The 17,033-nt window shown below is 39.4% G+C and overlaps 1 protein-coding gene across 1 annotated transcript in view; it reads left to right on the plus strand.

Moving 5' to 3' along the window:
- The first annotated feature begins 87 nt into the window (after nucleotides 1–87).
- RAD23B (RAD23 nucleotide excision repair protein B) overlaps nucleotides 88–17,033 on the plus strand; it is a 47,083-nt gene continuing 30,137 nt past the window's right edge. The window contains exon 1 of the mRNA XM_040481903.1: nucleotides 88–553. Coding sequence (XP_040337837.1) covers nucleotides 488–553 — 66 coding nt within the window. The 5' untranslated portion in view covers nucleotides 88–487. The remainder of the gene's footprint in view (nucleotides 554–17,033) is intronic.

Raw genomic sequence — 17,033 nt, forward strand, 5'->3', positions numbered from 1 at the left:
AATCCGTCCAGCCCCAATTCCGGGGCGGAGTTCTTGGCTGCGCCTGCGCACAGCCTCGCCGCACCCTACGCCTGCGTGATTAGCCAGCCCGGCCCCATCCCCCAGATTTTTTCGGGTGGGGGAGGGGGCGCGTCTCGGCGAGTCACGTTGATGGCGGCCACCAGCTTGTGGTGAGCTAGCGGATTCTCTGCTTGTCTCGCAGACCACTCGTGCCTCTTGGACTCAGTGGCTGGCGCCGGGCGCGTGAGGAAGCACGGCGGCCCAAACTCTCGGGGAAGGCCGCAGTCGCGGAGGCAGCGGCGCGGCCCGGGCCCAGGGCTGGGGGAGAGGCCGCTCCGCAGGGCGAATGTGACAAGCCCCCACCCCCACCGCCTTCCTCCCGAGTGCGCTAGGAGCGCGGGCGACCCCGGGGCCCCGCCAGGCCACAGACCCCGCCCAGCGGCCAGCACCCGGAGCAGGCCCGGCAGCGGAGCTGCGCGGCGGCACCATGCTGGTCACCCTGAAGACCCTCCAGCAGCAGACCTTCAAGATCGACATAGACCCCGACGAGACGGTGCGAGCGGTGGGGAGCGCGGGGCCCGGGCAGGGCGGGGGCGGCCGCGCGCGGGACTCGGGGAGCGCTAGGGGGCCGCCGGGCCTGAGCGGGGGGCGGTGCGGCGGTTCTGTGCGCTGGGCCTGGGCTTCAGCTCCGAGCAGGGCCCGGCAGAGCGCCCGATCGAAGAGAGCCCTCAGCACACCCGGGAGTGCGCAGCGAGCGTGGGGCTCGAGCTCCGGGAGCTGGTTAAGGCCTGAGGACTCAGGGCCGCGGCGGCGTGCGGCCCACGCGAGCCTTCGGAGTTGGCCGCAGGCTTTGTGGCAGGAGTAAGGGGAAGCAGTGGCCGGACGCCGAGGCCCTGGTGGCAGATGGCGTGGAGCACACGGCCGCCGGGCACAGGAGGCCTGGGCCCGGGAGCTCTCGGTAGTGGGGCCAGAGGGGGAGGGGAGGTCAAGGCCTCCTCGGTGATGGAGCCGGGCTCTCTGGGTGCTTAGGTGCGGGAGGGAGTTGTAGGCGTCGCCACCACCCCTGCTCGGACCTGGTTAGGCGCTAAGGTCTAGGAGGTGGTAACTGAAGATAATGAGCCTTTTAAAAAAAGCTATCAGGTTCCGTCAGCCGCAGAGCGAAAGGTGAGTGGTGAAAATGAATTATTTGCCTCTTCTCTAGAACTGGTAATCCTTTTATTTGCATATACTATCGTGAATCGTTTAGCCGCAGTTCTCCCGCCACCAAGCCCACACCCATACGTAATTCGCACTTCCAGGCCTGTGTGGTGGTGAAGATTTTTTGCGTTAGAGCCCTTCAAATCCAGGCTCACACTCAACTTCAGGTTAATGACTCCTCTGTGGTAGAAGTCTTCTAATGTAGGTATTGGAAACCCTGCACCCTTCCCCCGGCCCCCAAATAACAGAATTTCAGGGAAGAAAAAAAGAAAATAAAAACTTTGAATCTCTTCTGTCGTCAAACCCAGGAACACTTCGAAAGTCCACGTGGTAAATTCTCGTGCCATCGTCTGTATTTGTGACTGCAAGATGTCAGTACAACTTTATGCCAAGAATCTAAAAACGCCACCGGTGTAAATCTATTGCTTTTGTTTTTGAATTGTGGTTCCTTTACACCATTAAGATTGACATGTTAAGTTTAAACCAGCTACTTTTTAACAATCTATATTTAAAAAAATAGTTGATTCTATTTTTGGTGGAGATCAGGGTTCTTGGTGTTAAATAGACCAGTGCCATTTGTGCCTCTAACTTATTTGCTATGTACCTGCCTTTCGGAGATGTGAGGATATAATGGTATTTAATTGGTGGTTAGTAAATGAAATCGATCATTAGCAATGGCTGTCTTTGGGTGAGGATATAGTGTTAAGTTTTACCTGTCTCACTTAACCTGAAGTTTTCTGCATCTTCAATTATTTAAGAAACATAGTTTCCAATCTTTGTGGAATTGTGGCACAAAATAATTTTATTTCAATAATATGTAGAAGTATGCTTTCTGATAAATTCTTAAAGTACAGGAGATAGCAATTATAGATGAGTAACTTCAGTATCCTGAGTAACTGACAACACCCTGTGGATTGATATTACTAATAAAAGTCAGATTTTTCTTGAATGTTTCTTTATGGCTTAGTGTGTACTAGTAAGTTAAAGGATGAAAGTTAAAGTGCAGCTGTCTGTTTAACGCTTTCAGACAAAACTTTTTATAAAATGTCTATTTGAATTTGGTTCTTTGCAGTAATACTGGTGCCACAGGAACTTTACCAGCTTGTGATGTTCTGAATTAATTCCAGAATTATTGAAGCCTCAAGGAGGTTTTTGTAAATATCTGTGGATTAATTGAAGTTATGCCCTGACTTTCTATAGCTCTACTGGCTGTTCTGTAAGATTTGTAGGCATTTTGTGCATTAATTATTTTAGAGCCAATATTGTTTTTGCATATATTCTTAACTATATTTGCTGTTTACCAGTTTATTTACAAGGGAATGTCTTATGTTACACAAATTATAAATATACGCTTCTAAAAGCGTATTTTTAGAAAGTTCATTGTCATGGAGATTGGCTTTTTCAGCTTTTTGTTGCCATTTTTCTAAATATAATTGTGTTACTATTTATATAAATATAAAAACTAGCATTGTTTGGAGCAAGAAATGAAAACATTTAATCGTTGATATGGAGCATTTACATTAACATGATTTGTAGGATTTCTTTCTTTTCTTTTTTTTAAGATTTCATTTTTAGGTAATCTTTACACCCAGTGTGAAGCTTGAACTTACAACCCCAAGATCAAGAGTCCTGTGCTCCACCAATTGAGCCAGCCAGGAACCCCTTGTAGGATTTCATTTTAGTGGATTTAAATTTCAGAAATGTTTATAGTGATTTTTTTTTAATATCTTTATATTTTTAATTTTTTTTAATGTTTATTTTTGAGAAAGAGAGTACAACCAGGGGAAGAGCAGAGAGAGGGAGACACAGAATCCAAAGCAGGCTCCAGGCTCTAGGCTCTGAGCTGTCAGCACAGAGCCTGATACGGGCTTGAACAAACCTTGAGATCACCTGAGCCGAAGTCGGCTGCCTAACCACCCAGATGCCCCTGATATCTATTTTTGATATAGTATTTGAGTAGAATTACTGTAACGAAAGAAAGGATGAATGTTCTATTAATATAGGGAGACTCTCAGTGTCCTGTTTCTAATTTGTGGTGAAAACTAGGTAACCGGGGATATTAGAAATAGATTTTTTAATAAAGCAGAGAAAACAGGATTTTAGTGAGACCTGTAAGGAGATCCACATAAAATGAACAGTTTTTGCTCTCTGAGACTTGTGTTTTGGCTATTCAAAGGTTTGCCCTTGTTTGATGTTTACCTAGAAGGAATTAAGAAAATTAAGTAACTTCAAGTGGCCAATATAGAAAGTCTTAAGAGTTTGAGATGTGCAAGAGCAAAAATAAAGGAAAAAAAAGGACTGGGATATAGGAATCATGAGAGTGATTCATTTGTTGAACATCTATATGTTTAGTGGTCTTTGAGTGGCAGCATTGGAGGAATACAGGCACGTTGGGACAGGGTCTGTCTGGGTCTTCTGGGAGCCTTGCTGACCTAGTGGCTCAATAGCTATAGAGTAGGAGATGTACAAAGTGGAAAAAGGAACAGGATTTGTTTTTAAATTGTTTGTGTTTGCTTTAGTTTTTGAATGCTGAAACTCCTCTCCCTCTTTTTATTTTAATTAAAAAATTTTTTTTTAACATTTATTTATTATTGAGAGACAGACACAGAGTGTGAGCAGGGGAGGGGCAGAGAGAGGGGGAGACACAGAATCTGAAGCAGGTTCCAGGCTCTGAGCTGTCAGCACAGAGCCCAAACCTGGGCTTGAAGTCACAAACTGCGGGATCATGACCTGGGCTGAAGTCGGATGCTTAACCGACTGAGCCACCCAGGCGCCCCTCCTCTCCATCTTTTTTAACCGCCAAAATTTTCTTGACACTTAATCAGCCATTTTGTACCATTTGTTTGACCGTTACCATGCACTGCCTTTAGTGTTAACCAATGCAAAACAATCTTTTTATTATCACGATAGTAATGCATCCCTTATAAAATATTCAGACAAGATAGAAACAAAATGAGTAGGTTGGATGAGAAGACCATTGCTAAAAGAGAATGTTCTTAATTATGTGAAGTTTTGTTTTAAAGAGATGATTTACTGTAAAAAAAAAAAAACAGAAATTAGCATTCTGAGATGTCTAATAGACTGCTACTTGTATAAAATTCTTTAAAATTTTGAAAGTTGGTGGGGCGCCTGGGTGGCTCAGTTGGTTAAGTGTCCGAATTTGGCTCAGGTCATGAGCTCACGGTTTGTGGGTTCCAGCCCCATGTCGGACTCTATGCTGTCAGTGCGGAGCCTGCTTCAGATCCTCTGTCTCCCTCTCTGCCCCTTCCCCACTTGGGCTCTATCTGTCAAAAATAAATAAACGTTAGAAAACAACTTCTTTTGAAATTTGGTCATGTGATGGACATTTAGAGGAAAATGGAATACAGTTTTTTTTTAAAGCTCAGATCCAAAGTCACTTAGTTTTTTCTGTTTCGCTATTACTTCAACCCATTGCTTTAACTTGAAAAACCCTTTTGCTATTACTTCAACCCAACCTGGAACAGGTAGATTAGAACAAAACTTGAAATGATTGTAATACGTTGCAGATCTTATTGTATCTGTGAAAAGGTTAACAAGAAAGAATATGTGATATACAGATTTAATCCTTCAATATGCTAACCCTGTCACTGTTTGTGTGCTTTGAATAACTGGAAAAAAAAATAATAAGTCTGACATGAAACTTTAAATGAAGAAGCTGAAATGCGATTATATTAACACATCAAAGCTGTGTATATACGTTGGAAGTTTTGGACAAGAAAATTGTAAAGATAAAACAGTTTTAATTACTGTAGACTGCACACTTAGCATATTGTACAGTAGTCTACAAAGAATTACCTTGCTTTGTGGTTTATTTGTATAATGTTGGTGATTATGCTGTAAGATGCTGTTTTGTACTTGTATAGTATATGGTATTTGTTAGACATCATTTATTAGCAACTTGTTCCTATTGCAGTTTATTACATTTTAATATGGTTGTGCTGGAGATAGTACTTTATTATAGAAGTTTCCTAGATTATTAAAACAAGAAGAATAAATGTATTAAAATACTGTATCACAGAGATGAAATTAAGATTTGTTGGCATATTGGTAAATCACAGTACTGGAAGTACCTGGGAAATCTGGTATGGTTTCTGCCAGAATTTTGCTCTTCCTATACCTAGCACATAGTAGGCATTTAGTAAACATCTTTTGAATGAGCTGAATACATTCTTCTAGTGAACTATCAAGTTAGTGATCCCCCAGTGTTTGTATGTTGATTTATCTAATATTTGTTGAGCACTTTAAATATCTTGTCCTACTGTTACAGTACATATTTTATAATGGAACAAATCCGTTTAAAAACAAATTTTAATAACCAGATAATGCTAAGAGCTATATAGAGAATTGAAATAGGATGAGGTAATATGATAGTACATGACTGGGTGGCTACTTTTAAATTGACTAGTCACAGAAGGCCTTTTTGAATACAGTGACATTTAAACTGAGATCTGAATAATAATTACTCCCATGGAGAAGAGAGTTTTCTGTGGGGAAAGACCTTTTAAGAGTGTGTTTTGGGAATCAAAAAAGGCCTGTATGCTGATCTGGTAGGTGAGGGGAAGGGAGGTAATAGATCTGAGTTAGGCAAGGGGCCAGAGCCTGTAGGACTTTGTCCTAAGGCAGGGGTTTTCAAGGTAAAATAGGAAGAAGCCTTTAGGGGATTGTAGGCAGAGGAGAAAAATTATTTCTTTTATGATTTTAAAGGTTACTTTGCTGTATGGAAAATGGATAGTAGGATGAGCAAGAGTGAAAGCACGGAGATCAGTTAGGCTTGTACAGTAGTCTTAAACAGGGTTTTGACCTGTTTAAGATATGATGAAAAGTGAATGGATTTGAGATATGTTTGGGAGAGTAGATATGAAAGAATTTTTGATGGGTTGGAATGGGGAAAATTGAGGATTAAACTTAGATTTAGGTTGTATAAATTATGTGAATACTTGTGTTCTTTTCTCACATGTGGAGGGCTGGGAGAGGAGCAGGTTTGGGGTTGCGGTGGGAATTTAAGATTTAAGTTTAAGATGCTTATTAAACATTAAAGAAGAAGGGTGCCTGTGTGGCTCAGTCGGTTAAACATCCTACTCTTGATTTTGGCTTAGGTCGTGATCTTTCACAGTTGTTGGGATTGAACCCCACAATGGGCTCTGCACTGAGTGTGGAGCCTCGGGATTCTCTCTCTCTCTCTCTCTCTCTCTCTCTCTCTCTCTCTCTCTCTGCCCCTCTTCCAGTTGCGCGAGCACATTCTCTCTCTTGCTCTCTCTCTTTCTCAAATAACATTTAAACATTAAAAAAAAAAGAGCTTTCAAGTAGAGATGGCAAGGAGATTTGTAATGAACCTCTGTCCCAGAGAAAAGTTTTGGTTAGAGATAGAGACCTGACAATAGGCAGCATATGTGGTTGACTTCAATCCGTGGGACTGGATGAGATTATCTAGCAGTCTTTTTCAATGCCTATTCCTTCTGAAAAATGAACCCTAAATTATCCACTATATGTAATTAATAGTATGCTTCTAGAATTGAAGAACCATGGTGAGAAGGTTGCTAGGTAATAGGATGGGTCCTGGGGTTGAAGTCGGTTTAGAATTGAAGATTTCACGTGGAGATTGGATAGTGAAGAGTCAGTCAAGGAGCAATCTTTGAGGTAGGAAGAATCCAAGAAAAAATGTTTCAAGAAGGAGGAAAGGATCAAATGTGTCTGATGCTTGAGAATTCAAAAGAGACATGCCCTTTGGTTTTGGCAGCTTGTAGTTCATTAATGACCCTGACAAGTAATCTCCATGCAGTGTTGGAGCCAAAACTTATGTTTGAGTAGATTGAGAAATGAATGGGAGATGAGGAAGTGTAGATAGTAGCAATGGACATATATTGTTATTTTGACATTGTCATTTTTCCTGATGTAGCTGCTTTTATCTCTGTGTTAAAAACGTGTGAAAGTTATCATAGTTCTGAGCTCCACAGCATATGGTAGACATATTTTAAAACCCCACACTAGAATTGTGGAAAATATGTAACAGTGTATGATTTAAAAAGAAGAAATGAAGGCCAACGTGATTAGTAACTTGCTGCCATCACACAGTCAATGGCTTTGGTAGTTTCAGTATATATGTATCTTGCCTGTACCCTGGTCTTGTGATCCTTAATGTCTCATCCGGTGATCTTTCCTTCTGCTCCCTCAATTATTCAGTCCCATGACTGGTAATCAGATCTTATTACCAGTAACAAACTTCCCCCATCCCCAGTAATCTGTTTTTAGTATCCTACTTTACCTTTCCTCTGATTCTAGTTCTAATGAGACCTATAATTCATTTGATCCATACTTCTCTTTGCTGGCCTTCCCTTCATGTTATTGCTTCCACTCTTGCCCAGCTAAAATAGGGTCAGTGATTATAATCACTTTCTTGCAAGGGTCAGCATAGCATATCTCTGGAACCAGACTGCCTGAATTTCAATCCTGGCTGTACCACTTGCTCTGTGACCTTGGGCAAGTTACCCAGTTATGTGCCTGTTTCCTCAGCTTAAAATGAGGGTACTGCCACTGGAAGTACTAACCTCATATGGTTGTTTGGAAGGTTTTATGATTTTGAGATCATACACAGAGTGCTTAGAACTGTGGCTGTGCCTGGCAACGTGGTCCCACTCTCACTTCATTGTTTCTGCTCGGAAAACCCCAGATGTGATTAAATTCAGTTCTGTTGTGCTTACACCTGTGTAGCTAGAAGACACATAGCCACATTGATTTGTCTCACCTAAAATTCATGAACATTAACCTTCGTTGGGCCCTTTTACTGCCTGGTAGTACTCTCCACTAGTCCGTCCATTCACTCTTCTGCTGTCATAGGCAGATTTCATATACTATCCTTATTTTCAGCTGATGACCCCAGATTTAAGATTTTGTTGAGAATATAGAAACAATTGGAACAGAAGAACTTTTGAAGAACCCTACCAGAACTACCTACTTCTTCTAGTCTCCTTTTGTTGTGGGCAGCTATCTATGGTGGATGGTGCTGAGGCTAGTCCTACTTTTCCACAGCATTTTGGTTGCTCTACTTCACCTGTGAAGGGCCCACTCCCAGTTCACCTTTTCTCTTCTGCCTCATTGATTTTTCCATTGTAGAATGTTTGTTTTCCCAATTTTAATAAAACTCTCCCTTGTCTCCACATCCCTCTTTGGCTACTGCCTCGTTTCCCTGCTGCTCTTTATAGCAAAAACTTAATGGTAACTCTTGAGTCTGTTTACTTGTTTTTACATTTTGCTCTCTTTCAAATACATCACAGCACTGCTAGTCTAGGGAAGAGTTTTTTCCCCCCCACTTTGTAGTTATCCTGTGTCCTTGAGCACTTAAATCTCTTTTCTCATTAGTAAAATAGAAGTAATAACTTCCCTGCCTTCCTTGTAGAGTTGATGTGAAAATCAAGAGATCATGGATCTGAAAATTTTTAGCGAACTGTGAAATTAGAAATAAATGCATGCAATTTTTTTTCAACAAATTGTGCTTTCATCGGTTTTCCATTATTTTGATCACTGTTTTTACTATCTTTTTTTACAAAAAGTTTGTGTGAATGTGGTATCCTCGGACTGGGTCAGCTTGATGTGATCGGCAGTTTCGAACAGTTTTTAAGAGCAGTGTTCTGCTTTCTTTAGTTTGGAAATTATGAGATGGTTTGATAGGTAATGTATAAAATTTCTGTTGCTTTTGGAAAGAAATGTGCTAAATTTGAGCTTGCCGTAGCACAGTGAATTCTGCTGAAGGACACCACACCATCTGTTCCCTATAAGTTTCCCTATGTAGTTTCTCCAAGAGCTAATTTTATACTGAATGAATTTTATAAACCTTTTATACATTACATAAACCTTTTCTAGGAGATCCTAAATACTTCAAACAGGTAGATAAAAATTATTTGTCACTCCCTCCTCTCCCCCTCACACTTTTGGGTAAATTAGGTAGGTGACTTTTTTGTAGTGTATTAGATTCATTCTCTGCCTATATAGAAACTTTAAAAGTTTACAGGTATCTTGAGAGTTTCTATTTTTCTACTTAATCAGTTTTCAAAGTGTGTTGGTTTTAATCTCGTTGAAATCATATTGTTAGGAATATTTTTTAGAATAGATTAATTAAATTGGCATGAATAGTTGGAGTAGCTTAAATATCATAGTTTGTATGGGAAGAATAGGTTCTGAACTTCAAATTATATTTAAAATCATAGCCTTTTGGATTATAACCCTATTTGAGAATTGATTGCCTTTATATACTGTCTGTTCATACATTATTTTATTTTATTTTTTATTTTTTTAAATTTACATCCAAATTAGTTAGCATATAGTGCAACAATGATTTCAGGGGTAGATTCCTTAGTGGCCCTTACCCATTTAGCCCATCCCCCCTCACACAACCCCTCCAGTAACCCTCTGTTTGTTCTCCATATTTATGAGGCTCTTCTGTTTTGTCCCCCTCCCTGTTTTTATATTATTTTTGTTTCTCTTCCCTTATGTTCATGTTTTGTCTCTTAAAGTCCTCATATGAGTGAAGTCATAGGATTTTTGTCTTTCTCTAATTTCACTTAGCATAATACCCTCCAGTTCCATCCACGTAGTTGGAAACAGCAAGGTTTCATTCTTTTTCATTGCCGGTAATACTCCATTGTGTGTGTGTGTGTGTGTGTGTGTGTGTGTGTGTGTGTGTGTGTGTACCACATCTTCTTTATCCATTCATTCATCAATGGACATTTGAGCCGTTTCCATACTTTGGCTATTGTTGATAGTGCGGCTATAAACATGGGAGTGCATGTGTCCCTTCGAAACAGCACACCTGTATCCCTTGGATAAATGCCTAGTAGTGCAATTGCTGGGTCATAGGGTAGTTCTAGTTTTAGTTTTTTGAGGAGTCTCCATACTGTTTTCTAGAGTGGCTGCACCAATTGCATTCCCATGTTCATACATTATTAATACTGTACTCTCAGTAATAAAAAAAAAATCTCTACTTTTGCTACATTATTTTATTCCTTGGGTCCAGTGGGAAGATTTTTCCTATTGCACTAGTCAACTGACTTTTTTACCATCAAATCTATCTTTAGAATTTGCAGAAATATACTTTGGGGAGAGGAATCCAGAAAATACTCCTTGGTGCCTATGCTAGTTTCCCAAATGGAAGGATACCACTTAAGAATCAAAAGGAAAAAGAAAACCAAAAACATTGCCCACATAGATGCACACAATCTATGAAATCCTTTTGTAAACATATTTAGGTTTGGGACTCTTTCCTTTTGCTAATGTTAATTGCCAAATTTTGGTTGCTCTTGTTTTTCGAAATTTAAGTAGGTATTACAGTACCACCTTAGACTTTTTTTTTTTTTTTTTTTTTAAGTAATCTCTACACCCAGCGTGGGGTTCAAACTCAAGACATCAATATCACGAGTTGCATGCTCTACCAACTGAGCTGGCTGGGCACTCTAGAATTTTCTTTTTTAGTGCAGACTCCTCAAAATTGCAGTATATTCTTCTGTGATATTAGTAAGCAGTGGTTGTTTCCCTTAAATTACTAACATAATCTAGGCTTGTTATAGTTACTAAAGTATATAAAAAAGTAGAAGTCTTTATGCCCCTGGTCCAAATAACCACTATAGACTCTATTTGCTGCTAGACAGTTTTTTTTTACCTATGTGTAATATATAAACATAATTTCACTATGTTCTTAAAAATCACTTGCTTAGCAACTAGCTTTTGCCCTTTATAGATAATTATAAATACGTCATTCATTCATATATGCATGTATTCAGTGAGTACCTTGCACGTATAGCATTGTTCTTGTATTGCATTGTATTTAAATTAATGCATCTGCAGTAATATATTTTACCATTGATGAATGTTTAGGGTTGTTTTCAGTGTTAGGAACAGTAGTGTAGACCACATAACTTGTTCGTGTATCTTTAAAGTGTTTTTGTAAACATCTCTTCAGCATTGATTTCCAGATGCAGAGCTGCTGGATCAAAGGAACTCAAATTTGCCTGCATTAGCGCTCACAAATATCAGCATTTGTTGTTGTTCTCAAATATCACCTTCCACAGTAGCACTAGCCAAGATTCAAATAGGAGATGAGGCACAGATTAAATTGAGTTAAATATTGGGAAGCTCTTGATATACTGCCTGGCATGTGCTAAGTACATAGCATACATGAGCTGTTGTTATTCATTCAGCCTCTACTTCAGGGCTACCCATTAAAGCTTGCATAAATCTTTTTACGGTATATAACAGTAATAAGGAAAATATATTGTAATATTGAGGAAACTGGATTATAATAAATATTCAGTTGCTAACCCAATCAACAAGCTATAGTCCTAGAAATCTTGTGCGAAAGTGCCGTGTAAGAAGACTGACATGCCAAAAAAAAAAAAAAAAGACTGACATGCAAAACGACATTTACTATCATGGGGATATAATTTATAAAACATTATTTTTATATTTGAAACCTACAACTTAAGTTTGTTGAATGAAAATGACTACTTTTAATGGTTGTTGGCCTGAACTAAGGTAGTACCATGGGATGCAAAGTAATGTTCACACTGGGAAATAATTAGATGGTAAGTTGGAACCACTGGATGAATGATTTGATGTGAGGAACGTGGAAGAATAGACAAGCATCTCATGGGGATGGGAGGAAACAGGATAATTGATCAGATTTTATGTTGGCACTTTTTAATAGACTATTGTGATTGTCAACCATGTTTAATGTTAGATACAGAGTATGTTTTTCCTTTAAAATGCACACAGTTTCATAAGAGAAAAAGAAGTATGTGGCTAGGAAAAAAGTTTGATTTCTTGATTGTCAACCATGCTTTGTCGATAGTTGAGTTGATGATAAACTTCCATTCATTTTTTTTTTTAATGTTTATTTTTGAGAGAGACAGCGCGCGAGCAGGGGAGGGGCAAAGAGAGAGGAAGACACAGAATCCGAAGCAGGTTCCAGTCTCTGAGCTGTCAGCACAGCCAGGCGGGGCTCAAACTCATGGACCGCGAGATTATGACCTGAGCCAAAGTTGGCTGCTTAACTGACTGAGCCACCCAGCCGCCCCAATAAATTTCCATTCTTTATTTAGGGAGAAATAAACATCAAAATGAAAGTTTAGTCCCTCCTTCTTGTTTATTATTAGCCTTGGATAGGGTGGCCTTGGTTATTTATTGGAACTGTAGTGCTCCATTATAGATCCATCTGGTTTACTGCTTATTGAAACAAGAGCATTGGCATGGGACTCAGCACAGTTAGTAGAGGAGTCACAACTGCATCTGTTGCTTGCCATAACCTTCCCAAGAGAAACCATGTAGAGAGGTGCTGCCTCCTCTTTTTGTTTGATTGTTTGTTTGTTTTTGGTAATATCCAGAAAGAAGGCCTTTCTTTATAAGCTGTTTTAAAGTGTGTTCCATTTGATTGGGTTAGGGAAGGTTTAGGCAAACTAGATGTCTAGAAGCCATCTGCAGTAAACACATTATGGTTGAAATGCCTATACTAGGATATCTAGTAAAAGTATCCAGTAGAGAGTTGGGTCTGTATGACTAAAGATAAGGAGAGGATTTCACAAATTAGTGAACAGAGAGATTGGAGGAAATCCTGAGGAGTATGGCCTTATGGAAGCCAAAGGAAGACAGTGTGAAGAGGAGAGACAGGTCAGTACTGTCTAAGAGACAGGTCAGGTAAGGTAGTGAAGGACTAAGAAGTATCTAGTTATGGTTTTGCTGAATTTAGAGATACTGGTAAGAACAGTCTTAATGGAATCCTGAGCATAGGGAGAAAAACAAGTAGCAGAATTGGGAATAAAGTCCATGCTTCTGTCAGCACTACATTGCATTCTTGAGTAATCGGTGTGGGGTTACTAGTATTACAATGTGTGTAGTTAATTTTTTTTTTTTTTTTTGAAAAATGCCTGAGACAAAGGGAAGGAGACTATAGCTAGCAAGAAATAATGGGGGGTTGTGAAGTTTTTGTTTTGTTTTAAAGATGATAGAAAATTGGGTCTGTTTAAGTGTGAATGGAAGTGAACTGGCCTTGAAGGAGAGGGTGAAAATACAGCTGGGGGAGGGTGGGAAACAAAGAATCTAGCAAGGTATTGAAGAATACTGGATGGAGAACCAAGGAACAAGTGAAAAGGATTAGATTTGAAAGAGAGGGATGCTTCTTTCATTTAATAGGAAGAAAGGAGGGGCACCTGGGTGGCTCAGTCTGTTAAGCAGCTGACTTCGGCTCAGGTCATGATCTCGCGGTCCGTGAGTTCGAGCCCCGCGTCAGGCTCTGTGTTGACAGCTCAGTGCTGGAGCCTCCTTCAGAGTCTGTGTCTCCCTCTCTATCTACCCTTCCTCCACTCACACTCTGTCTCTCTCTCTCAAAAATGAATAGATGTTCAAAAAAATTTTTTAATAGGAAGGAAGGAGATTAGGTGGATCTGGATGCAAAAAAAGAAAGTATGTTGCTTTGGTGGCAGAAGGTGGAGGATGGGTCCCTCTGATATCTGCTGATTTTTGTCTTTGTTTTTAATTTGGGGAGGAGGGGCAGAGAGAGAGTCCCCAGCATACTCCTGCATGGAGCCCAAAGTGGGGTTTGATCTCATGAACTGTGAGATCATGACCTGATCCAAAATCAAGAGTCAGAAGTTTAACTGACCGAGCCACCTGGGCGCCCTTGATATATTTTGAATGAAGTAGAAGGTCATCTGTGGGGAGGGAGGAAGTTTTGGCAATCAAATTTAGAGAAGAGTGCAGGTTTGAAATATCCTCTTGGAGAATGGAGGAGAACCAAAAGAAGTGAGGATTTAGGGTATCTTTAATTTTCTCCAGCATGTAGAAGATTGGATGTAAATGGATAGGTAGGGGTTGGATAGTTAAGGTAAGATTTGTTAGCTGAGTGAGGTAGGAGGCAGCACAGAGTGGTCAAAGTGAATTTTTTGTTGAGTACAGATGGAAATAAATTCAGTTGTGTGGGTCCAAATGTGGAATTTTGCCTGGGGGAAGCAGCAGAAAGGCAAGAAAGTCTGATAATAGGAAGAAAGTGATAGAAGCAGTGGAATTATTGTCTTTGCCAAATAGAACTGGCAATAAAGATCAGAGTGAAAGTAGGCACTCTGGGGACCAAATGCAAGACCAGGTGTAGTGAATAGTTACTGAGAGCTGGTAGGGATAGGTGATTGATGTTTACAATTTCAAAGATGGAGAAGTTTGGGGATAACGGGATTCAGCCTGTGTTGTGTGGGTAGGTGACTTAAGTAGATTGGAAAGTAAAGATCGTGTTGAGGTTAAGGAACAACGCCAGAATTTTGGACAGGTCGGTGCACCCGGAACTAAAGTCTAGTTCTAGTAGATGTGTGTGTATGTATGTGAGTGAGTGTGTGTGTGTGTGTGTGTGTGTATTCACATATATGTTTATATATAAATATATAAAGTTGATTTTATGTTCTGAAGTGGTATTGCTAGATTGAATGGCCACCGCCCCAAAAATGTTGAACTTTGACATATTGCCTTCAAATATTTTATTGTTTGACACTCCCATTCTGAGAGTGTTGTCTCTTCACACTTAACACCAAGAATTGTTCAACACTGTCTTTTCCAGTATGATGGTGTATTGAACTAATGACATCTGACACTAAAATTTGTGATTCTGGTTACTAATAAGGTTGAACTTTTTATTGACTGTACTTATGAATTGTTGCCCTGTTATTTGTCCCTTATTTCTCTTGGCACAAGAAGTATTTTCTACCATTTCTCTCTCCTTAATTTTTTTGCGTTTTTCCTTTTGGTATTTGTCCTATTTCTGTCTGAAATGCATGCTTAGTTTATTAATTTTTCTTTAATAAACGGTTTTAATGTTAGTCTATGATTACTTTTTTAGTGAAATCATATAGGTACCGATGTCTGTAGAGTTCTCATTGTTATGTACTTAATATTTTTTAATCACCCGTTTTTGGTTTTTTTGGAGCAAAATGATTGGAGGTGTTTGTTCTTGTTGTTTGTCCTGCCTTTTTTTTTTTTTAAACTTACAAGGGTTTTGGGGTTTTGTCCCTTCCTCACTCTTTTGACATACAAAGCTAGAGAGTAGGTCCATTATTTGTTTGGGCTTATGAAAATACAGTGGAATAGTCTTTATGGCTAAACTTTTAAAAGTGTATATTCTATGGGTGCTGGAAATAAAAGTATAATTTCCATTGGTTAGAAACTATGTATACATATCAATTAAGTCTAAATTGGCTACACATTCTTGTCTGTCAGGAATGAGATTCCTGTTTATTTCTTTCATTCTTTATTTTTTGCTTTATATATTTCTTTATTTTCATTTCCTTACATATATTTATGCTATATTAATTTACTCATTCAGCAAGTGTTAATTGAGCAATTACTGTGTACTCCACCACTGTGTACTGTTCTGAGAACTAGAATCACTCATAGTAACACATGTGGTCTATCATTCATTTGTGAGGTTTTTTTTAACCAACCACAGTTGCAAATATTGCATCTCTTCTCTGAACAAAGAAGTATGGAAGGAAATTATTCACCACAGAGTGCTCTGAGCTCTATGCTGTTGCTCAGCTGACTTCGGGCAAGTCATTTAGCATGTAAAGTAGCAGTTCTTAGGCAGTCCTCTCTTTTTGTTTTCAAGACCCTTTACATTTAAAATTTGTTGAGGACCCCAAAATAACTTTTATCAATGTACTTGTATTTACTGTATTAGAAATTAAGCAGAGGAATTTTCTAAATGTTCATTTAATATAATAAATTTAAATTTAAATTATTATATTCATTTAAATATAAACCTATTAAATGTTACAACTAATATATTTTATGTGAAAAATTATTTTCCAAAACAACAAAAAACAGTAAGACTGGCATTATCTTACTTGCTTTGCAAAACTTGTTTTTAGTGTTTATTTATTTAAAAAAATTTTTTTAAGTTTATTTATTTTGAGAGAGAGAGCGCGCACAAGCAAGGGAGGGGTAGAGAGAGATGGAGATAGAGGATCCGAAGCAGGCTCTGTGCTGACAGCAGAGAGCCTGATACAGGGCTTGAACCCCACGAACCATGAGACCATGACCTGAGCTGAAGTCTGACCCTTAACTGACTGAGTCACCCAGGCACCTTAAAATGTTTTACTTTTGAGAGAGAAGAGTGTGCAAGCTTGAGAGGGCGAGGGGGAGGGGATGACTTGATCGGAAGTGGGCTCTGCACTGATAGCAGAGAGCAGGATGCAGGGCTCGAACTCTTGAACCATGAGATTCTGACCCGAGCAGAAATCCACCCAGGTGCCCCTTGTTTTGCAAAACTTTTTAATGTTTGGCTTAATAGAAAAAGATAGCTAGATTCTCATCTGCTTCTGCACTCAGTCTTTTGTGAAGTCACATGTTTTGTAGCCTCTGGAAAACTCAAGTATATACTTGTGAGAAAATGAGAGTACAAAAGGCAAATGATATCTTTTGACCTGGTAGACCTCCTGATAAGTAAGTAAGGTCTTAGGAATGTTTATGGCTCCTTCATCACACCTAGAGAATCATTGCTCTTGGCAATACAGGGTTTAAATAAATGGGTCTTTAAAAGTTACTTTATCTTAGAAATTTGTATAGTATCTTTTGTTTCCTGCACTTATCATGACATGCTAGCTGAATGTATAGGTAAAATCAGAACTGCCAACATAAATTATAGAACAAGGGCCAACTGTAGAGTTGTTAGACATGTGAATCCTTGTACTTTTTTATTCTGACCCACACATAGCATAGAATTTGCTATCTTGTGGAATTTATATCCTGAGTTTACTGATGTTGACGTCAGATTCTCTGAGTGCTTTTTTATT

The sequence above is a fragment of the Herpailurus yagouaroundi genome, unplaced genomic scaffold (genome assembly GCF_014898765.1).
Source record: "Herpailurus yagouaroundi ecotype Mexico unplaced genomic scaffold, PumYag 160, whole genome shotgun sequence".
Classification (NCBI taxonomy): Eukaryota; Metazoa; Chordata; class Mammalia; order Carnivora; family Felidae; genus Herpailurus; species Herpailurus yagouaroundi.